Genomic DNA, 23,960 nt, shown 5'->3' with positions numbered 1-23,960 from the left:
ATATCACAGTTTCAACCATCAAATTGACACAAACACAGAGACAAACTAGAAAGAAGGAAATTCAACTGAAGAATTGTATAGATCAGGTTGGCCTTGTAGACATGTCTGCGTAGCATTTTCTTATTGTAACTGACATAGGAGGCTCCAGACCACTGTTAACAGGGCCATCCTGAGGTAATTAGGGCTGGCCTATGTAAGAAGGGTAGCTGAGCAAGTCAGAACAAAGAAGCCATTAAGTAGTGTTTCATTTTCTTAGGTCCATTTTACTGAATTGAGTTTCTCCTGCCTTAGTTTCTGTTGATAATGCACTAATAACATGAAATAAACCATTTTTTGTCCTCGAGTTGCTTTGGATCATGTTTTTTATCACCAATTCAGAAAACCAAACTAAATGAAATAAGGGGCACAGGGAAGTTGATTATCTTTCATTCCATATAGGTATAAATTTTCAAAAAATAAAGAATTTTTTAAATTCTCACAGTATTTTTCACAGAAATAGAAAACGGCACTCTTAAAATTTCCATAGAACAGAAACTCTGAACTAGACAAAGAAATACCAAGTATAAAAGAATAATGGGGAAGATATCACCATACTTGATTTCAAGTTACACTATAGAGCTGTAATAGCAAAAACAGTGTGATCATTAATGCTAACTGAGGTGGTTACATCACTCATTTGGAAAGAGATGCTGGCTTGTATAGAGTGATGAAATTGAACTGCACCCTAGCATTCATGCATTCATTGTTCTCATCTCCTCATGTGAATGTAATGTTACCAACTGATTCCATGTTCTGCTGCATTGATGTCTCCACCATGATAGACTATATCTTGAACTGTGAACTTAAGTTACTTTTGACAGGATATTTATCACAGAAACAGGAAAAAAAACTATGACAGATGGGATGGAACAAGCATAAAAACAGACAGGAAAATCAATAAAATGTTATTGAATAGAGGAGCCATGTATAAGCCCTCACAGAGTCATCTGATTTTTGACAAAGGTGTCAAAATTAAACCTTGGGGAAGAGAGTGGGAGGAGAGGGGAACCTGATCTAGTATTGGGTGAGGGAAAAGGACTGAAGCCCTGAGGGGCAGCAGAATGAATGGAAACCTGAAGCAACCTCAGGAAATAGGAGGTTGGGGGACACCCCCAGAATGCACCAGAGACCTGGGAGGTGAGAGACTCCCAGGACTCAAAGGGAGGGACCTTTGATGAATGCCCAACAGTAGGGAGAGGGAACTTATAGAGCCCACCTACAACAGGAAGAAAGGGCATCAAATGAGGGATGGGGTTGCCATCCCACAGCCACATCTGTGACCCATAATAGTTCCTGTCTGAAAGAACTGCAGGGAGAGAAATGGAGAGGAACCTGAGGAAAAGAAGGTCCAGCAACAGGTCCAAAGTGGGATCCAGATCAAGGGGAGGTCCAAAGGCCTGACACTATTACTGAGGCTATCATGGCTGCCCTCCGAAGACCCAACAAACACCCGAAAGAGTCAGATGGAGATATTTGCACCCAACTAATAGAAGCAGCTGACTCCTGTTATTGAATTAGGGAAGGCTGATAGAAGCTGAGTAGAAGGGTGATCCTGTAGGAGGACCAGCAGTCTCAATTAATCTGGGCTCCTGAGATCTCTCAGACACTGGACCACCAACCAGGCAGCATACACCAGCTGATATGAGGCCCCCAACACACATGTACAGTAGAGGACTTCTGGGTCTGTGTTCATTCAGAGATGATGCACCTAACACTCAAGTGACTGGAGACCCCAGGGAGTTTAGAGGTCAGGTGGATAGGGGAGGATGGAGGTGAGGACATCCACATGGAGAGAGTGGGCAGGGAGGAGGTATGGGATGTGGAAGAGTTGGAGGGTGGACGGGGAGGGGGGGGAGAGGGGATTGGGGGAGGTTCAATCATAACTAATGATGAATGAAAAAGCATAGAGAACTATATGATCATTAATAAGCTAATAAAAACAAAATAAATGAAAATGAATTTGAATGAATGGACTATACATGAGTGGTAAAGGTGCTTTCAGAGGTCATGGGTTATTAGATGAAAAGTTCAGACTAGGTAGGACTGTTGTGTTTTGGTCAGAGGAGCCCTGGAGGCCCCCAAAACAATACAGGCAATTACCACTGCTGTTAGTTGTCCACAGCAGTTAAAACTGGATAGATAAAATCCTATAGTTGAAAATACCATCAACCCTAGTCTCAGGATACAGAGAAATCCAGCTACAACTAGACTGGAAGCTGCCTTCTCCTTCCTGGCTAACCATCATTGTGCCATGAGGTGCTATATGGAGGCTACCCCTGGAGAATTGTCATCAACAGGCTTACTCAGCTGGAAGCAACACTGCTCACTAGCCAGGCAAGATGCTAACCTACTGATAGGGAAAAAAATCTTCACTAACCCCACAGCAGATAGAGAGCTAATATATATAAAGAACTCAAGAAGTTAATCACCAAAAAACCAAACAACTCAATCAAAAAATGGGGTATAGCACTAAACCAAGAATTCACAACTGAGGAATCTCAAATGTCTGAGAAGCACCTTAAAAATGGTTCAACATCCTTAAACATCAGGGAAATGCAAATCAAAACAACTCTGAGATTCCACCTCACACCAGTCAAAATGGCTAAGATCAAAACCTCAGGTGACATCACGTGTTGGTGAGGATGTGAAGAAAGATGAACACTCCTTCTTTGCTGGTGGGATTGCAAACTGGTACAACCACTATAGTTAATTCTTTTTTTTTTTTTTTTTTTTTTTTTGGTTTTTCGAGACAGGGTTTCTCTGTGTAGCCCTGGCTGTCCTGGAACTCACTTTGTAGCCCAGGCTGGCCTCGAACTCAGAAATCCACCTGCCTCTGCCTCCCAAGTGCTGGGATTAAAGGCGTGTGCCACCACCGCCCGGCTAGTTAATTCTTAACTGCTGTGAATTTTTATAATAATTGCCAACAACATCAGAGATTGTTGGCTCAAATGATGGTTTCCCGAATTCTTGTCCAATATTTGCCCATTTAAGATCATTTAGATAGGTGGTTGCTTTTTTTTTTAATACTTTCACATACTCTCTAGCTTTGTTGTGCATTACTGTATAATTATTATGTAAGAGTTATATCTATTCAGTCTATTATCTTGAAAACTATTTACTTATTGTGGGCTTTTTATTCTCTGAGGATTTTTTATTGTTAACATTAATGCATAAAGAACATTTATACCTCTGAAAGCATCACCCTCCATGATTGCGATCTTGAATATATAATATCGAGTGAAAACGTGTGTAGGATCCTTTTGCTCAACTTCTGCTATGGCCTCTTTAGCCTGAAAAGAAAACAAAAACTTTAAGGTTGATTTTGTAAAAGTCCTCACCATATTTTACTAATATTATTGTTAGACACAATTGTTGAGGGGTACTTACAATGATAAGAAAGGAACCTAAAAAAAATATTTTAAAAATCTATTGCCTTACAAGGTTAGAGAAATAGGTTTGCTTCTAGAAGAGTGAATAAACCATGTTAAAAGAGCTTTCCTTCTGAAAACAACCATAAATGTTGGATAATATACTTCAAATATTTTTAAACTAAGACAAAATAATAGGACACTTGGGAAAGTAGCAAAAGGTCATGAAATCACATCTAAGAAAAAGTTGAGACCCAGAAAGGTAGAGAATTAAAACGCCTTTGATGGTAGGTGTTTGTGAATATGGACAAATATTTACTGAAAATTTGACAGGCCTTGGCAAATCAGGAATTAGACATCAAATTCCACAAGATCATATGTTTAGACTAAGTCAGCAGTATACTTAATCCTACATATAACTACTCCAGAAGACCACAGACAGAGTGACTTTGACCCTGGATAAAAGGGAGTATACCACATAGGGAGAAACTGTCCCATGAGGTGTAATAAAGTCAAACCTATTTGTTTGTAAGGCCTAAATTACAGTATCTGGTGTAGAGAGGGTTTAAAAGACCTAAAGTTATGAATAATTACTCCCAAACATATGCAAGAAAAAGGGAAATCCTTTCTGGGAGAAGGAACATTCGTTTTTTGTTTCAAAATATTTCATAAATACATTTTTAAGAAAGATGAGCTGCCAACATCTGGTGTGTCTGAAGACAGCTACACTGTACTTGTATACATTAAATAAAAACATAAATAAATCTTTAAAAAAATCTACTGTGGCCCATGCTGCAACAGAGGGCTGTGTTGATGTCCACGGTCTATATTGCCACTGGAGACCATGTGGATATCTGCAGTTCTTGCTGTTGACAAAATTCACATGGAAATTCTTGATCCATGCTCTTGCTGACTGTAAAGGGCAAGGAAGCTACTTTTGCAGTGATACTGATGACTTCAGACTTAAGAGTTGGAAAAAAAAATACATGAAAGGCCTCCATGACAAACACTACCCCCAGCACATACTGCCCCCTGTACACCCAACATAACAGCCTAGACAGGAAAGCATTGAAGAGAACTCTTAAAAAGTGTGAAAAGGATGCTGAAATGTAACGCTCTACAATTGAGGGCTTCTAGTAGGAGTGCAGATGAGGAAGGAGTCAGGTTTTTTGTTTTGTTTTTTGTTTTTGTTTTTGTTTTTTGAGGAAACTGGCTACTGTGAGTTTGACCATGCTTCAGACAGTATATGAACAACACAAATTGGACTTGCGGTGTTTTTTTCTTTCTTCTTCTATTGTGGGAGAGGTCACAAGAGTAGGGGGCAGACCTGGGAGGACTGGAAATTTAATGTGACTGGGGTACATGATGGGAAATTCTCAAGTAATCAATAAAAATATTATGCTGGGAAAAATTCACATCCTGTTGCCCACAAGAAACTTAGATTTAAATGATTTAAATTGAAATGACAGAAAAAGTATTTTACTCAAATGGGATCAAGAAGAAAGCAGGCATTGGCATCCTAATATCTAACGAAATAAACATCAAACTAAATCTAATCAGAAGAAAGAATGAAGGGCACTTCATTCTAATCAAGGGATTAATCTGGGGAAATCACAATACTGAACACATGTGCACCAAAGTTTGGTGCACTCAATTTCACAAAAAGCATACTATTTGAATTAAAAACACAGATGAACACAAAACCAATAATTGTAGGTAATTTCAACACCCTATTTTATCCAATAGATAGGTCATCTGGTCAAAAACCAGAGAAACCTCAGAATTAAAGAATATCCTATATCAAATGGCCCTAACAAATATCTACAGAATAGTCCATCCAAATGACACAGAAGCACATGGAAACTTCTCCAAAGTAAAGCACATTCTGAGGCACAAAGCAAACATTAACAAACAAGGAAAACCTAAAATAATTCCATGTACCTTATCTGACTATTATGCAATAAAACTAAAAACTAACAGCAAACCAACTCCAGTAAGGATGTGAATTCATGGGGATTAAAGAAGTCATTATGAGATGGTGAATAGGTCAAAGAAAAAATCAAGAAAGAAACGAAAACATTCTGGGAATTAAATGAAAATGCACTCTGACTAAACCTCTTGCGTACATAAGAGTCAGATTTAAGAGGGAAGTTTATAGCCCTGAGTGTCTACACAAAAAGATCAGAAAAAGAACAAATTGAATGACTTCATGATGCAACTCAGGAATTTGTTCTTTTTGAACAAACCAATCCCAAACTCCACAGATAGCAAGAAATAATAAAAAATCAATGCAGAACTTAATGAAATAGAAATAAAGAAAATAATACAAAGAATGAATACCTGTAAGAGCTCGCTTCTTGGACCAACTAACAACAATAACAACAAAAAAGAGATGACCCAAATTAACAGAATTAGAAATGAACAAAGAAACATTACAACAGATACAAAAGAAATGAAGACTATTATAAGGGAATGCTTTAGGAACCTGTATTCCATTAAGTTGGAAATCTAATAGAGATTAATTTTTTGACTCATCCAAACTACCAAAGTTAAACCAAGAAGAGAACAACCCAAACATAACCATAACAAAGGCAATTGAGACTATATTCAAAAGCTTCCTTTCTCTAAAATACGAACAAACCATCAAAAACCCTTCAGGTCTGGATAGAGGCCTAGCAGAATTCTACCAGACTTTAAAAGAAAATCTATAACCAGTATTTTTCAAACTCTTCAAAAAATATAGCAACAGAGAGATCACTGGATCCAGAAATTGTTCTATGAAGCCAATATTACTCTCATAACCAAATCAGGTAAAGATGTAACAAAAACAAATCTACAAACCAATACCTGTGATGGACAAAGGTACAAAAAGATCCTCAATAAAGCACTAGCAAACCAATACATCAAGAACATCATTCACCATGATCAAGTTGGATTCCTCCTGGAAATGCAAGGCTGATACAACATAATGTAAGTCAATTCATAAAATAAATCATAACATATACTTAAAGACAAAATCATAGGAGGATGTCAATAGAAGCAGACAAATCTTTAGCAAAATCCAACATGGTTTCATGATAAAAGTCTTAGAGAAAATAGGAGTGGAAGGAACACACCTTAACATGATAAAGCCTATTATGATAAAACCCAAAGACAACTGTATTAGTCAGAACTTTCTAGAAAAACAGCACTTATAGGATGAATATATATAGTCTTTGTCAGATGAATAGTTGGAAAACAATCTTCCCATTCCGTAGGCTATCTATACACTTAACTAACTGTTTCCTTTTGTATAAGTTTTAAAATTTTACTATGCCTCATTTGTCAATTGTTGACTGATTTCCAGAGTGGCTAGAGGCCTATTCAGAAAGAGAGAGAAAAAAAAAAACTAAATTTGTACGTAAACGAAAAAGACCACAGATATCCAAAACAATCATGAGCAAAAATTAATAATGCTGGACATAATGACAAACGCAATATAGTACTTGCACAAAAACAGGCAGACCAATGGAATAATAAAACAGAAGACCTAAACATGAGCACTTAAAATTACAGCCAACTGATACTGACAAAGAGGTTAAAAAAAAAAAAAGCCCATGGGAAAAAGACAGAAACATCAACAAATGGAATGGGACTGGGGAAGCTGGATGTACATATTCAGAAGAATGAGATTAAGGCCAATAATTAGCACTCACAAAACTGAAAAACTTCTGTACAGTTAAGGAAACAATCATTTAAGCAAAGAAAGAATCTAGAGAATGGGAGTGAACTTTTGCCTGTTGGACTTCCTACCTGGACCACATCCTCTAAGCCACTCTAATTAAGTCCATTAGTATGTACATATGTACGTATTTATATTCGTATATATATGTACATGTATATATACTGGTGGGGAGTTACTAATTAAACTATATAATTATAGGCAAGCAAGATACTTCTTTACAAAATTTGTCAATTAATAACATATTTGAAGTCAACAATATTGTATTGTGCACAAAAAATTAGTTGAGAATGAATTTCATTTAAAGTTTAATAAAGTAAAAAAATAGTGTTATTTGGATTTAGGTCTTGCTTGAGGATTTTAAACTACTGAGTAAATTACATTAATAATTACGTTTGGAACTACTCATATTTTTGGTTCCTTAATTCAGTGTAGTAAATTCTATTTTTTTTCTAGGAATGTATTCATGCACAAGGGTGTCCAAATATCAATACTCTCTTGGTCTTTTTCTTTCTTTCATTTTTATTCCTTGTTTGTCTTACTAGATGTCTGCCCATTTTATTAGTTTTTTTCAAAGAACATGGTTTTAGCTTCCTGGGTCCTGTCTACTATCTGTTTGCTTAATATATGGGAAATGTCTGCAGATAAATAGTTTTATTTTAAAATGCTCTTTGGATTTATCTTGCCCTTGTTTTAGTAATTTCTAGTGACAGAATATTTGCATTTGCATTTACAGTTCTTCAAATATATTTGTGAAATATTGAATCCATCTACCACTAAATGCTACCTAAGCTCTAGCCCACAATATTTTAAGAAAAATGTTATTTGTATACAGTGTATATAAATAAAGACACACATTGTCAGTATACAACCAGTTATCACACAATGATTAAAACTATATAACCATATCAGTATCAAGAGATTTACAGTACCAACTCCCTGAATGTGTCTTGCCCAGGCATACATTTTGATATATAGTGTGATGGATAATTAATATGAAACTATAAGAACAATTTTATTCTATAGTGATATAAAACATATAATTCACTACTTGAACCTAAGAGTTGAGCTGGGGATTGATTAGAAATATTTTATCTAATGAGTTTTCTAGATATTCCAAATCCAGATTGTGATAGTGGGTACATGTGGATATATATTTCTCAGATTTACTTAATTATATAACAAAGTGGGCATATTTTAATATTTAAATTATAGTTCAATAGTTTTTTTAAAGAACTTAGCAATGATTTGAGATCTCTTTAGTTCTCAATTTTGAAAATCTACATCGTCTCCAGTCTTCTTTGACCATAATAGAATTTATTAAATTATATTATCAGAATTAAATTTATTAAATCATATTATCAAACTGAAAGTTATTAAATTATATTATAAGAATCATACAGTTGAGGGACTCCAGATGTTTGAGAATTCTTCCTATGTGTGAATATTCCCAACAACATTCAGAGGAAGCAGCCATTCTGACTTTATTTAAATACCTTCAAGAAAAGGGAGTTCGTTGTATCTCTAAAAAACACTATCTAAATTTTGGACAAGTTTATTTCTTAGCTAGGGTCTTCTTGTGATTGAAAATCTCTTTCACAGGTTTCACTCACTGATACACACGTTTTATAGACAGTAACTGGATTTCTCACTGGTAGCTATACAGATAATGGGAAATACTATATTGTATATGTCCAAAATCTTCATTTTTCAGGTTAAAACTCCATACTTTCCTTTAACCAGCTCTTGAATGCCTTCCTCTTGGTACATTAGAGCTTGTCAATATCTTTCTTCAAAATTATTCTCCCAATCCAGTGTTATGTTTCAGATCTGCTCTAACCACAGCAGAACAGAAAACGTCTTCAGTTTACCCTTTCATGCATTACAGAATCACCTCTCAGTATCTATGGAAGATTGATTCCAGGGCTCCCTGTCTCCTTTCAGATACCAAAATGTGTAGGTGCTCATGTTCCTTGCTTGTACATAACCTATAGATATCTTCCTGTTCATTTCAAATCATCTCCATACGATTTAAAATAACTAATATAATGAAACAAGCAGCTGAAAGAATCAGATGCAGTTATTTGCACTGAACCAATGGACAGAAGCAGCTGACCCCTGTTGTTGAATTAGGGAAGGCTGAAAGGAGCTGAGGAGAAGGGTGATCCTGTAGGAGGAGCAGCAGTCTCTATTAATCTGGACCCCCGCCATCTCTCAGACACTGTACCACCAAATAGACAGCATACACCAGCTGATATGAGGCCCCCAACACACATACAGCAGAGGACTTCTGGGTCTGTGTTCATTCAGAGATGATGCACCTAACCCTCAAGAGACTGGAGGCCCCAGGGAGTTTAGAGGTCAGGTGGAGTGAGGGATAGGGGCATCCACATGGAGATGGGGGTAGGGTGGGGTGGGGTGGAGGTGTGGTATGTGGTGCAGTTGGAGGGTGGATGGGAATGGGGAATGGAATATGGAGTGTAAAAAATAAAATAAAAATTAAATAAAATTTTAAGAAGTTAAAGATTCAAAAAAGAAATGCTATGTAAACAGTTACTTTACCATATTCTATAGAAAATAATGAAAAATAGTCTGTACAAGTTCAGTACAAATGCATTTTTCTGAGTGTTTTTGATCTGTACTTAGTTATATTCATTGATGGGGAATGCATGAATACAAAATGCAGTCAGTTTCTATTGATTCAATTTAAGATAAGCAAGATTTCTTAGCATTGTTTTTTGTTTGTTTGTTTGTTCAGCTCACAATCAACAAAAAGCCCCAAATGTTGCACATGTGCATCTGTAAAAACCCCATTTCATCCTTTCTGTTTTATTACAGCTGGCTTTGGGGATTCAGCACAAGATGTTTTGTTGTATCCTGTTCGTCTCCATCTTCTTAGAATGGCTTCATTATTTCACTGTATTAAGGCTCCTTTGACTATGACTGCCTTCTAACGTATCAGGTACCCTTCTGAACTTTGAGCTATATGCTGTACACCCAATGAATGTACAATGAACAAACCACTCTCATCTCATCTATTCTTATTCAAATTCCATATTATATTCCACATTATTTGACAATTTATAAATGTTTTGTTGTTTTATAATCATATTATACATGCAAATCTTATCCCTGAAATATTATTTTAAGGCATATCTACACGGAGGAGTAAGGTATATCTTAAACTTATGCTACAGTACCATTTACAGATTAAGCATTCAACAATTACTTGTTGACCTCAGACCTCAAGTTGGGTGTTTATTACAGTAAAACTTCATCAGTTGAGCCAAAATTAATCTTTACCTCACATTTCATTAAGTGCTTTATTTTATATCTGGAAGAAAAGCGATACAATCATTACAAAAACCTTCAAAAATCATTGAGCTACTTAAAGTACAAACAGAAGCCACAGTGCCATCTAGTGAATACCACTAGATTATGTGCACTGCCCACAAGCCCATTTTCAGTCCTGTAATGGGAGGGTATGATTTTTAGAGCTTTATAGAGTAGATATAAACAATATATAACCAGAACATGAAAGATAAAGTCTTATCTTTGCGGCTGTTTTAATTCCTTTTAAATTTTACTTATTTTTATTTTACATGCACTACTGCTTTGCCTGCATGTATGTCTGTGTGAGAGAGTCAGATACCCCAGAAGTGGATTTTCAGATGGTTGTGACCTGCCATGTGGGTAGGTGCTGGGAATTGAACCCAGGTCCTCTAGAAGAGCAGTCAGTGCTATTAACCACTGAACCATCTCTCTAGTCCTGGCTGCTTTAATTTTCACAGCCATCTTCTCATCATAGAGCATTGTCCCTTCCTGTTCAGGTTTTCTTCTTAGTAGATATCACTACTTAATTAGCAACAGATCAAGCAACTCCAGTCTGGCAAAATCTGACCCACGCTCTTTTTCTGCCTAGTTGTTGGTTTTCGATGGCTGAGATAAATCAAAAGACAAACATTTCATGCCGCAAGAGAATCACATGGGATTTAGTAGCCCTAAATAGAAAGGCTTTCTCAGAGCACACTGTGGGTGCTTCTTTACATATTATTTATGTCAGTATCTGATATAAGATCAGAGCTGAGTGTTACATTAGGGACCAGGTGACTTCCACATTCTTAAGTATTTTCTGTGTAGCTCTTTATACAAAAACTGATGACACCTATCTTCAAATTTTTTTGACCCCAAATTGTTCCCATCTAAAGAAATGCAGGGGGGGAAAAGGAAAGAGAGACTGAACAGTGGCAGGCTCAACTTGAGATCCATGCCATGGGTGGGCACCAATCTTTGATATTATTACTGTTGCCTGCAGACAGGAGCCTAGCATGTCTGTCCTCGGAGAGGCTCTACCAGCAGCCAACTGAGACAGATTCAGATACTTATAGACAATCATTAGACTGAGGTCAGGGACCCCTATGGAAGAGTAGGAGGAAGACTGAAGGAGCTGAAGGGGATGGCAACCCCATAGGAAGACCAAGTATATCAACTAACTAGATCCCCTAGGAGCTCCCTGGGACTAAGCCATCAATGTGATCCATGGCCCCCAGTACTTATGTCGCAGTGCTTGTCTGGCCTCAGTGGGAGAAGATGTACCTAATCCTGTAGAGACTTGATGCCCCAAGGAAGGGGAACAGAGGGGACCATGGGAGGTAGGGGTTGGAAGGTAGGGGAGGGAACTAAGAGTGTAGGGGAGCACCCCCTCAGAGACAAAGGGGAGTGAGGATGGGAAGAACTCTTGGAGGGGGACCGGGAAGGGGGGCAACATTTGGAATGTAAATAAAATGATTCAAAAGTAAAATAAAATAGTAAGCATACATTTTTTAAAAAAAATGGTTAGACAATGGCAAGATGGGGATGGCAAAGTACTGATGGCTTTCCCTCCAACCTCTACCTTTTTATATGTCCTACTGCATAGGAATTCATTCTTTACATATGCAAAGTATCCAAACAGTGGCTGCTAGGAAGTCAGAAAGGATGAAATGAGAAATATGCTAAGTAACAAACACAGTTACCATGAACATTTCAAAATAAGCTTTGGCTTCCCTACCTATATGGCATTAAATGACACAGTTGGACATGGAGTGTATGCGATTAAGACATACTGGTTTCCTGATTGCCTATTTTCTCCTTTGTGCTAACAACATTTGAACTCCAATTACAGGTTTAGTTCTGCACTGACTCTAGAACTGAGCCTGTCATTAGTCAGATATATAAGTGCTGCTTCAGGCTGGGTATGTGCTTCAGTGACAGGCCATTTTCCTAGTATGTGTATAGCTCTGAGCTCAAACTCCAGCACCACACAAAAATTTCAGTTTCTTGCAGAGCAAGATTGAACCTCATCAACTTGAGTATTGCTCTTCTGGTCATTGTCTTTTCAGATGGCTCTACGGCCTTGAGCATCAGGTTGGGAGTGCTGGGGCACCTAGCCTCATATACTGAGCAGCTGCCAGAATGTCAGCTTCCAGTATGAAGACAGCTATGGGTGAGCGTATTCATTCTATTGGTTCTGTTTTTCTAGAGAACCCTGATAATACATAGACCTTCAAAGAAAACCTACAAAATCATTCATATAATCTGCCCTAAAGCTGTCAGTAAAACTTGAAAGGCAACAAAACCCTTCATGTTCAATTGAGTGCATATGTGTCCTTCTCATTTTTTTTTGTTCATCTAAGTACCAATACCCCACATTATGTGCACACTGTATGATGTTCAAAGGATAAAAGATGTCTCATATGCTATTAGAAATATGGATGGCCCCATCATTCATAAAATCTTTTTATCATTTAGCTTCTATATTTTTTCCTAATGAAGATTCATACACTGATCTTTTCTTGAGTGGTTATAAAGGATAATACTTCATGCAAGTCAGTATCTACTGTCAATGGATACCTAATAAAAATTTAGACCATACTGGGTTAGTCTATTTTAAAGGACTATATAGCAGAGTTAGCAGCAAATAGCCTTTCAGAATATGGTAGAAGATAAAATGGTAAGGATAGAAAGTAAAAGAAATCAATAGTTTCCCAAATACTCTCTCCTTTGGGAAGCTCTGCTTTGTTTGCAAGACACACATCAAGAAGATGTCAATTTGACCTTGTTCAAATCCTGAGGCACTCACTCTCAGCCACCCTAAGTAGCTTTGAGATCAGAGTGATGCATTCACCTAAGTGCCACAGCAAAGAACATTGTCTGCCTCTGAAAATAGAATAAGTAAATGAAAGCACCTTATCAAGTTGTTTCAAAGATAAGTAACAGGAAACCATGTTCCTCTTCAGCTTGATCAAATCCAGATCTGCTTTATCACACTCATACAACTTCAGAGAATAACTGTACCAGTGTAGGGCATCAGCATATTTTTGGACCTAAAGTTAAAAAAAACAACAAAATCATAGATTTTTCCAAAATTCACTTTAAATTTTCCCAACTACTCTCTAGGGGCAAACAATTTGTTACAGATTCTACTTTTTAGACAACAAAAACAATACCTACTTACTTGAATCCTAAGTGTTTAAGTCTCTTTTTTTTTGTTTCATACACATTGCAAAGTTCAGAAGCTAGAGTTGAACTTCAGTGACAGAGTAGATGTCTAGCATACACAGGGCCCTGGGTTCAGTCCCCAGTATTGAAAGTATAAAAGTTACTTATTTCACTTAAAGGATGAAGAGTCTAAAAAGTGGTACACAAACTCTAGAAAAGCCTCTTTAAAAAGCTATCTTAAAGAACAATGATAAAAATCTTAAAGGCAGCATACATAAATCACCATGCTAATGGAGATACCTTCATTTTTCTGTATAACATTTTAACTTTATCCTTTTAGATATGTAAATTGTAGTTATGACAGCTTATATACAATTTCACATTTTATTCTTTCCATTAATCTTATGTACATATTTATCTACATCATTATAGTTTTCAATGACTACTTTTAAAGGAAAATTTTAGTCGAATTAATGCAGTATTTTCTAGGTTTCACAATTTGGTGTATTTCCAGAGTTTTCACCATTAAAATTAATGTAATTGTATTCTTGTAAAAAAATGTGTTACTGTCAGTTTTTCAATTATAAGAAACTATTAGTAGCAATCTAATAGAAATAGCCTGGTTTATTATTTAAGTCTAAGACAGATTATTTATAAATACTACATAAGGTAAATGAGTCTCCTGTACCCTGTTGAGGCTTCCTGTCTTTTAAGTAATGACTGCAGTCATTACAACTTCAAAGGAATGAAATGCCCTTTTAAAATAGATACAGCTCTGCTAGGAAGGTAAAACTTTGGCTTTGACTATTTGAACCTAAGATTATATCCTTCAGAACTGAATGTAAAATGGGAGAGGAGAAACAGAATCAAAAGGAGATGATTCAGAAGAAACTTTTTACTTTCTCAGTACAGAAATAAAGAAGGCCAGAGAGAGGGAGAGGGAGAGGGAGAGGGAGAGGGAGAGGGAGAGGGAGAGGGAGAGGGAGAGGGAGAGGGAGAGGGAGAGGGAGAGGGAGAGGGAGAGAGAGAGAGAGAGAGAGAGAGAGAGAGAGAGAGAGAGAGAGAGAGAGAGACAAGAGTGATAGTTTGAACTATAAGCCATGTATATGTCTCTATATGCTTCTCCTTTTTTGTCTTGAATCTAATTTCTTGTTTCCTACTTTTTTCTTTGATCTTCAAATCCTTTCCCTTCATCTTTAACCAATCTACAAAATCTATCCCAACATATTTTGCAACATTGTACTTGAACACTGGGACCTCATGCTTGCCAAGTAATATAGATTTTTGGTCTGGCCTCTTCAATTCAACTTAAATAGTTTCAAGATTAGTCCTCATTGCTGCACATATCAATAATTCCTTTACTGCGAAGTAATATTTCATTATATGGACATACCACAGATTGCTTATACACTCACTTATTGATGGACATTTGGGTCCATTTTCAAATATTACAAATAGTGCGAGAGTGCTTTTCTGTCAATTTAACACAGGTTAGAGTAATTCTGGAAGACAGAAATGGAGAAAATGCTTTCATTTGATTGGCCTGTGGGCAAGCATGTGATGCATTTTCCTGATTGAGGATTGATGTGGGTGGGACCATTCTATGGATGGTGCTGCCAACCCTGGATGGATGGTCATGAATGGCATAAGGTTGAACAAACCATGAGGGATAAGCCATTAAGCAGTACTCCTCCATGGCCTTGGCATCAATTCATACCCCCGGGTTCCTGCCTTCAATTCCTGCCACAACTTCCCCAGATGACAGGCTCTAAGCGACAGTATGAAAAGTAAAATAAACCTTCTCATGCTGTCTTAGCACAGCAATAGGAACCCTAACTAAGACACAAAGATGGGTAACTTCTGTGTTACACATGGATCTTTACTTTTCTCGTGAGTACATACATGGAGTTAGAATGAATTGTATGAAAGGGTGAATATTTAACAAAATTTCCAAACTACTTCCTAAACGGTTTGGATTATTTCATAGCCCAACCATAAAGGTTTCAGTTCCTTAATATTCCTAATATTTGGTGTATTTATTTTTTTAAAAAATTGCTAATTCTAAGTAGTATCTCCTTAAGATTTTAATTTGTGCTTCCCTGACAACTCGAAAATCATCTTTTTCATCAGTTATTGTATTGGAAAATATTTTTGTGTAATTTATGTTCATATCATTTAGTGTCCATTTTCAATGGTTTTGACAATTGCTCCAGTAACATTAGGGGTTTTTTTGTTTTTGTTTGTTTGTTTGTTTGTTTGTTTGTTTGTTTTTGAGACAGGGTTTCTCTGTATAGCCCTGGCTGTCCTGGAACTCATTCTGTAGACCAGGCTGGCCTCGAACCCAGAAATCCGCCTGCCTCTGCCTCCCAAGTGCTGGGATTAAAGGCGTGCGCCACCACGCCCGGCCAGTAACATTAGTTTTAAAGACTACTTTAAAGAATTACTTCTATATGTGGTAAAAACAAAACAGTTAAACTTTTGTGTAGAATTCATTTGGGGTTCTTTATTTCTACTGATCTATGTCTTTGCCTTTGACTTTAACACAGTCTATAGAGAAATGCTGTGGCTATATGACAAGCCTTGAAGTTGGTTTTAATGAGTTTTAGATTAATATTACTTCTCTAAAGAGTTTTCCTTGTCACCTACTTGAACCTTTAAGGCAGGGGAAGGTGGGATGAGATAGGGGGTTTCCGGAGGGGAGATCTGGAAAGGGGATAATACTTGAAATGTAAATAAAGAAAATGTCCAGGAGCTGGAGAGGTGACTCAGTGGTTAAGAGCACTGACTGCTCTTCCAGGGGTCCAGAGTTCAATTCCCAACAACCACATGGTGGCTCACAGCCATATGTAATGGGGTCTGATGCCCTCTTCTGGTGTGTCTGAAGACAGCAATGGTATACTCATATAAATAAAAATTCTTTTTAAAAAATCCAATAAAAGAAAAACAACAACAACAAAAATATAAACGTGGGTATGGGGCTTTTTAAAATCTAACTTGACAGTATCTACATTTTCACTGGATTAGTATGATTATTTCATTTAATATTATTTTTAATGTGCTTACATTTAAATCTATTATCTTGATATTTGTTTTTCTCTTTGAGAGAATCCCTATTATCTAGTCTAGACTGGTATAAAACTTGTGATCTCTCTGCCTCAGCTTCCTGACTGCTAGGATAACAGGCATACATGACCCCTTGCCCAGTCTCTTGCCATTTGCTTTCTTTTTGTTCCATCTAACTTTAAAATAGAGACTTTAACATTTTCATGTGTATGTGGGTTCTGTCTGCAAGTATATATGTGTACCACATGCATATCTGGTATTCACGGTGCCAGAAATGGACATTAGATTGCCTGTGAGCCACAATGTGGGTGGTTGGATCTGAGCCCAGGTCCTCTGCAAGAAGAGCAAATGTTTTTTAACCACTGAGCCATTTTCTCCAGTCTCTGTATCATCTAATGTTTATTCCCTATTTTCCTCTTTTCTTTTGGATTATATGAATACTTTTAGGATTTGTTTTTTATTCTTTTATTGACATATGAGTTAGAATGTTGTTTTACTGTGTTTGGGTATATTGTATTAATGTTTAAATTATCAATGTCTATCTTCAATTATATGGTATAAGAACTGTATACCATTAACATCATATATATGTATATTGTATATTGTATATATATATACATACACACACACAGTATAAGAACTTTATAACAAATTCTATTCTATTTCTCTCCTCTTGGCCTATGTATGTGTATATAATGTACACTTTGATACATGATACTTTTATATATACTATAAACCCCATAAAAATCTTATTTTGTTTAAACAGCCATCTTTTATTTATTTCTATTTGTATGTGAGTGTTCATGTGAGCTAGTATGTACATGTATACATGTATGTATATATGTGTAGGTCAGTGTCATTCCTTGGGAACTGTCTAGGTTTTTCTGTGAGACAGGATTTCTCCGTAGGACAGGTACTCTCAGATTAAGCTATAATGGCTGGCAGAGAGCCCTACGAATCCTCCTGTGTTATCTGCCCACCAATTACAGACCTTACTTTTTCTTTAATTGGCATAGGTCCTCGTGCTTACATTTATTATAATTATCAATTGAGCTACAGTTCTACCCCTAAAGAAATATTTATGAGAGGAAAATATCTTATATGTTTATTTATGTATTTATCATTTCTGGTATTCTTTTGTATAGATCTGTCATTTCTAGATAGTTATCAGTGTCCTGCTTGAAAGACTTATTCATAATGTGCCTCTGTGCTTGAGTTATCTTAGCTTTTGAATATTTTAAAGTCTTTATTTGGGTTACTTTTAATCATGATAAAATGGATAACATAAAATTTATCATTATAACTTTTTAAAAGAGAGAAACATGATTTTCTTATATATCCTTAGGGTGAAATGTCTACTTTTCCTCCACACAGGAAATCCGTATCTTAACTATTTTTTAACTATTCAGGTCACTAGTGTCATATATATTCACCATATTATAGAGCCAATCTTCAAAACTTAGCCATCTTTTAAAATGGGAAAATCTGAGGGCTGTAGGTATAATGCAATAGTAGAGTCCATGCCTAGCATGTACAAGGCCCAAGTTCAATAGCCAGCAAAAAATAAAATAAAATAAAACTCTAGACTCATTCTCCACATTTCTACCTCATCCCAAACCCCTGGCAACTACCACTGTAGGCCACATCTCTATGAATGTGATTACTCTACATAACTCATATAAGTGGAACTGAATACTATTTCCTTGACTAGCTTACTTCACTTAGCATAATACTCTCCATTCACTCACACTGTAATATGCATCACTTAAGCAAACAAAGAGCAAACAAAAACATAGTAATAATACTTTCATAGTCTCTATATTTAGATAGCATCTATAAATTATATATTCACAGTGCTTAAGTAGTGCTGAGTATAGAATCTAGGGTCTCACACAGGCTACACAAGTGCTTCCACTGAGCTGCACTTGCCAGATCCTGCTCTCTCTGATTTTTATAGTGAACAGTGTTTCATTTGGTGCAAAGGAGAAAGAATACAATGAGTGAAAACAGGTTATTCACAAACCTTAACACTTCTGGAAGCTCTTCCCCACAGAATGTTGTGTAACCAATTTACTAAATCTCTTGTCAGTCGACCTCTTGTTTGGTAACCTGAAAAAAAAAAAAAAAACAAGCTATAAAAAGAACCTAGATCCGTTGCATTAAACAGAATGTTAACTGTATACACTCTAGACTTAATAGCTGTACTTAATCTTTAAGTAACGTCTATAAAACAATCATATTAGACAGGTTTTCCCCTTCAATCTGGTTTCCCATCATGACTGGTTATATAATCTAATCAGCGTTTGCTAGAATCGCTGGAAGTCTCCCACCAGCCTCTGATACATTCCCAGCCTAGTCTCTTCTTAACTTACTTTTCATGTTCTAAATTAGATCATCATCTGGTGCCCTAATAAGGTTATTGTGAATGAGCAGACAGCAATGTCAGAAATCATTAATAAGAACTGCTCATACTATTATGTACTAAAAAGATCAGATCAAGCTCGCAAGAAAGGCCAATTATACCTTAAAGCTTTTAAAAAATACTTTAAGACCACACTTACAGATAAACTTTATTCGTTTAAATTGTAACGTGTGCCTGATTATTTCTGGTCTAGACATTTACAAGATACAAATATATTAGCACCTTAAGGTAAAGTTTAAACTGCAATAGAATTCTATACCCCTTTCTCATCTGCCCTTTTGGCACAAACCCTCAATTTTCGCAAATGTCTTCATTAGAACACCAATAGTCCCTGACTCATCAATGGAGTCAGCACATGTGGCTTAAAAATACTTATGTAAGAGTAACCAATTACTTAACGTCTCCTTAAAAGTTTATAATACCTTGATTATATGAATAAAACTCTGTCTAACCTCCTTGTCTGACATCAATGGGAGGGGAGACTCTTGGTCCTGTGGAGATTTGATGCCCCAGCATAGTGGGTTGAAGGAGGGATGCAGCAGGAGTGGGTGAGTGGGTGGAGGAGCACACTTAATAGAGGCAAAGGGGAGGAAGGAGAGGGAGGTTGTAGAATGGATGGCTTGTGGAAGGGTAACCAGGAAGTGTGATATCATTTGAGATGTAAACGAATGGGATGATTAATAAAAAATAAACAAATGAATTATTCTGTAAAGTCAACTTTTTAGTTAGCTAACAATTTTCTGCCCTTCAAAAAGGAAGTCGAGGACTAGGAAAATAGCTCAGTCTGTAAAGTGCTCGCTATGTAAACATGAGGATCAGAGTTTAATTTCCAGAATTCATATAAAATGTCAGGTGTGGTGGCACTTGATTGTTATGCTAGTGCTAGAGAGGGGGAGAAAGTGGAGAGGCCTGGGACTCACAGGCAGCCCAATCTAGTTTACTCACTTTACTCCTAGCTAGTGAGAGTTCCTGTCTCAAAAGGCAAGGTTGAGAGAGTCTCAGGAAAGATAACTTGAGCTTGCACTCTGGACCTATGCACATGCTTGCGCCTTTGCACACATGTGTACTTCATGTGTGTATATACACATAAGCATAACAGATAAACAAATGTCTAACTTCCTAAGTTCTATTACTTAAAATGTAACCTTTCATGGCCATTGAAGATCAACATTACCAAACAATTGCATTTTATTGCACTGGACAAAACACTTGTAATTTCAGTTAGTTGAGAGGCTGAGGAGGCAGTCACATGAGGATAGATTGAGCAACACAACAAGAAGCTGTTTCTGAAATATATAACTTGTCTAGAGCTGAAGAGATAGCCCAGTTGGTAAAGTGCTCAGCTGGTTTTGCCAGGCAAGCCTGAGGATCTGAGTTTAGACTCCACTCACATAAAAAGCCAGGTGTAGTAGCATGCACTTGTAATGTGCATGCACTGGGGAGCTAGAGAAAGAGGATCCTTGGAGTTTAGGAGTGTAATTGAACTAGCAAACCCAGGTCCTAGTGAGCCAGTCTAGCTGAATTATAAGTCCCAGGCCCCAGTGAGATCTTATCTCAAATCATAAGGAGCTTTTGAAGAATGACACCTGAGGTCATACTCTAGCCTCCAACACACACAGACAGTGAAAGAGATTTTCCCTTATATCTATCTACCTATATATTGTTTCCTAATTCTTTTATTTCTGTATCTACATAGTATTTTCAAAGAATAACCTGGAAACAAGAAAAATTGCAGCTTTTCCTGTCATATAGTCAGGTTAGCTATATATTTTCTTATGAATCTTTTCTATTTGTATTATGATATCATTAAAATGTCAAGGACCAGAAAACCGGATAACCAAGATTATCAAAAAGAGATTCAAAAAGTAAATGAATTCTTAATGAAAATCTTGAGAATGAAAATGTGGGTGTCATTAGAAAAATATAGTTCATAGGAAATAGAATTCAAAAAGCTCTTAATATTGCATGATTTCCTTTTGGGAACTATTAATGTCTGTTTTTATGAAAATATGATGCACACAATACATATTTAAGCAATGCAGTACAATATCATAGAAGCAACACACTGCCTTAAATGCCACCATTCAGAACAAATCTCCCTCTTAACATTTAGTGACTATCACTTCAGATGAGGTCAGGCAGAGAATTTTCCAAGACAGTGCTTATATTATCTGCACACTGTAAGTTATGGAGGCTGTGCAGTGAGTGGAGGATTAGGGCAATGCTGAGAAGAGGTGGTTCTACTTCTCTGCTTTAACTACCAAAAATCAAATCTGTTTTGTCTAGGGGGAGTTTATGTAAGACTGCATCACAAACTAATACTGCCACTAAACAGCTTTAAAAGCAGGAATTTGTTTCACAACTTTCACTTTACAGTTGAAAAAGCCAACATCCAAAGGTACTGACTTGCCCCAAGGCACACAGCTAGCCTGAAGTCAAATCAGAAATATGAACTTGGGGTTTATAAACCTCACAATTTTCGGCTGCAGGCGGGCTTTAAGCTCAGAGGTTTATCTGTATTTTGAAGGTGTTTTGTCATTTGTGCTTAGTTGTTCATTAGAGCACACCAACGTTTCAACTTCTAGATGGTCACAGCGTTGCTGAAAACCTTTAAGGAGAGATGGGAGAACCTGTTGGCCTGCGACTTTTGCTATTGTTCTGACATGTATCTTAAAATAATAGGTAAATTAACAACTTTCAGAAAATGCAGACTCTTACTGACCTTTAAGGACTTCTTTAATCTTCTCTTCAGCAATCACGTCTTGATCCTTTTGTAAAAGCATGTCAATGTAGAACAACAGAATTCTCTTCCTATCTTCTGGCAATTTAAAATGGTCAGAGATGATTCTCAGAAAGCAAAACCCAACAGACTCTCTGCACAGAAAGATATAATTTTAAGCAGTGTAAGTAGAACTTGGTTTTGACCAATGGGATTAAAATAATTTCAATGTGAGCCAAAACAAACTTAGGTAATGCATCAGATGCCTATTTGTCAGTGATTCATCATTTCACTATAGTAATACTGCACTCATTGTCAGTAATACATCATTTCATTATAGTAACACTGTACTCGATTTTTGCATGAGAGAGAGAGAGAGAGAGAGAGAGAGAGAGAGAGAGAGAGAGAGAGAGAGAGAGAGAGAATATGCATCCATGACAGGGAATGCATGTGGAGGTCAGAGAAGAAATTATGGGAGTAGTTTCTCTCTTTCTACCATTTAGGTCCCAGAACCGAAGCTCAGGTTCTCATGCTAGGCACAATTACCTGTTGAGACATATTGCCAGCTCAACATTTTCTTATTATTTTGTTTGTTCATTTGTCTTTGCAAGACAAGGTCTCACTCTCTGTAGCTAAAGCTTGCCCTGAACTTACTATGTAGCCAAGGCTAGTTGTAAATTCACAGGAATCCTTCTATCTTGACTTCCCAAGTTCTGGGAATACATGAGCCACTATGCCTGGCTTTCAATATTATTAAATGTCAATGCACTCAACATATTTGAAGTATTTAATGAAATACCCAGTTGAAATACTAACAGCTTTTTTTAAAAGACAGTAACTATTCATACAGCATTTCAAAGACTGATATAATCACAACAATCTTGAAAACGAAGAACAGAGGTGAAGAACCATGCTCCCTAATATCAAACTTATTACAAAGATAACGTACCCAAACTGTATGGGACCAGCATAAATACATATAGACCAATAAAATTGAAGAGAGGACACACAAATAAACTTTGGCATATATGGCCAAATGATTTTTTTATGAAGGTGCTAGAACCATTTTATGATGAAAAAAGTCTTTCAACAAATGATGATGGGGAAAAAAATAAGATTTTTTACTCTCAAAATAAACTGAACTTTTCCATTGTATCATGTACTAAAATTAAGCAGAAATAATGTAAGACATAAATGTTAATTAGAATTTCTCTGGTTGCACAATCAATTACAAGAAGCTAAATAAGTGTATGTATGTATGTATGTATGTGTATATATATATATATATATATATAATAAATTTTAAATAAGTAAAATCAGTGAAATTTTAGGATACAAAACTATCATACAAAACTCAATATTTCTTTATAACACAATAAAATATCCTGCAAGTGAAATAAATGTATTTCCCTTTTACTAAAGCATTATGTGAAATACTTAAGAATAAATTCAAAACTACCACACACCAGTCAGAATGGCTAAGATGAAAAACTCAGGTGACAGCAGATGCTGGTGAGGATGTGGAGAAAGAGGAACACTCCTCCACTGCTGGTGGGATTGCAAGCTTGTACAACCACTCTGGAAGTCAGTCTGGAGGTTCCTCAGAAAATTAGACTAGTACAACAGGAAGATCCAGCAATACCACTCCTGGCCATGTACCCAGAAGATGTTCCAACTGGTAATAAGGACACATGCTCCACTATGTTCATAGCAGCCTTATTTATAATAGCCAGAAGCTGGAAACAACAACAGAGGAATGTCCCTCAACAGAGGAATGGATACAGAAAATGTGGTACATTTACACAATGGAGTACTACTCAGCTATGAAAAACAATAACTTCATGAAATTCACAGGCAAATGGATGGAACTTGAAAATATTATCCTGAGTGAGGTAATCCAGTCACAAAAGAACAAACTCGGTATGTACTGTCTGACATGAGGATATTAGCCAAAGAGTTTGGAATGCCCAAGATTCAATTCACAGACCATATGAAGTCCAAGAAGAAGGAAGACCAAAGTATGGATGCTTCAGTGCTTCTTAGAAGGGGCAACAAAATACTCATGGGAGCAAATATGGAGACAAAGTGTGGAACAGAGACTGAAGGAAAGGCCAACCAGAGATTGTCCCACCTGGGGATCCATCCCAT

At 36.6% G+C, this 23,960-nt stretch overlaps 1 protein-coding gene across 1 annotated transcript in view; it reads right to left on the bottom strand.

Annotated features, from left to right (window-relative positions):
• Tex11 (testis expressed 11) overlaps window positions 1-23,960 on the bottom strand; it is a 209,617-nt gene that overhangs the window by 91,013 nt on the left and 94,644 nt on the right. The window contains exons 13-16 of the mRNA XM_021153053.2: window positions 21,816-21,967; window positions 18,695-18,780; window positions 13,356-13,493; window positions 3,227-3,329 (exon numbers count right to left, since the gene is read on the bottom strand). Of these exons, the coding sequence (XP_021008712.1) occupies window positions 3,227-3,329; window positions 13,356-13,493; window positions 18,695-18,780; window positions 21,816-21,967 (479 nt within the window). The remainder of the gene's footprint in view (window positions 1-3,226; window positions 3,330-13,355; window positions 13,494-18,694; window positions 18,781-21,815; window positions 21,968-23,960) is intronic.

Source organism: Mus caroli, unplaced genomic scaffold (genome assembly GCF_978045245.1).
Source record: "Mus caroli unplaced genomic scaffold, Mus_caroli_1 scaffold_5, whole genome shotgun sequence".
In the NCBI taxonomy this organism is placed as follows: domain Eukaryota; kingdom Metazoa; phylum Chordata; class Mammalia; order Rodentia; family Muridae; genus Mus; species Mus caroli.
This window is presented reverse-complemented; position numbering and strand designations above follow the sequence as displayed.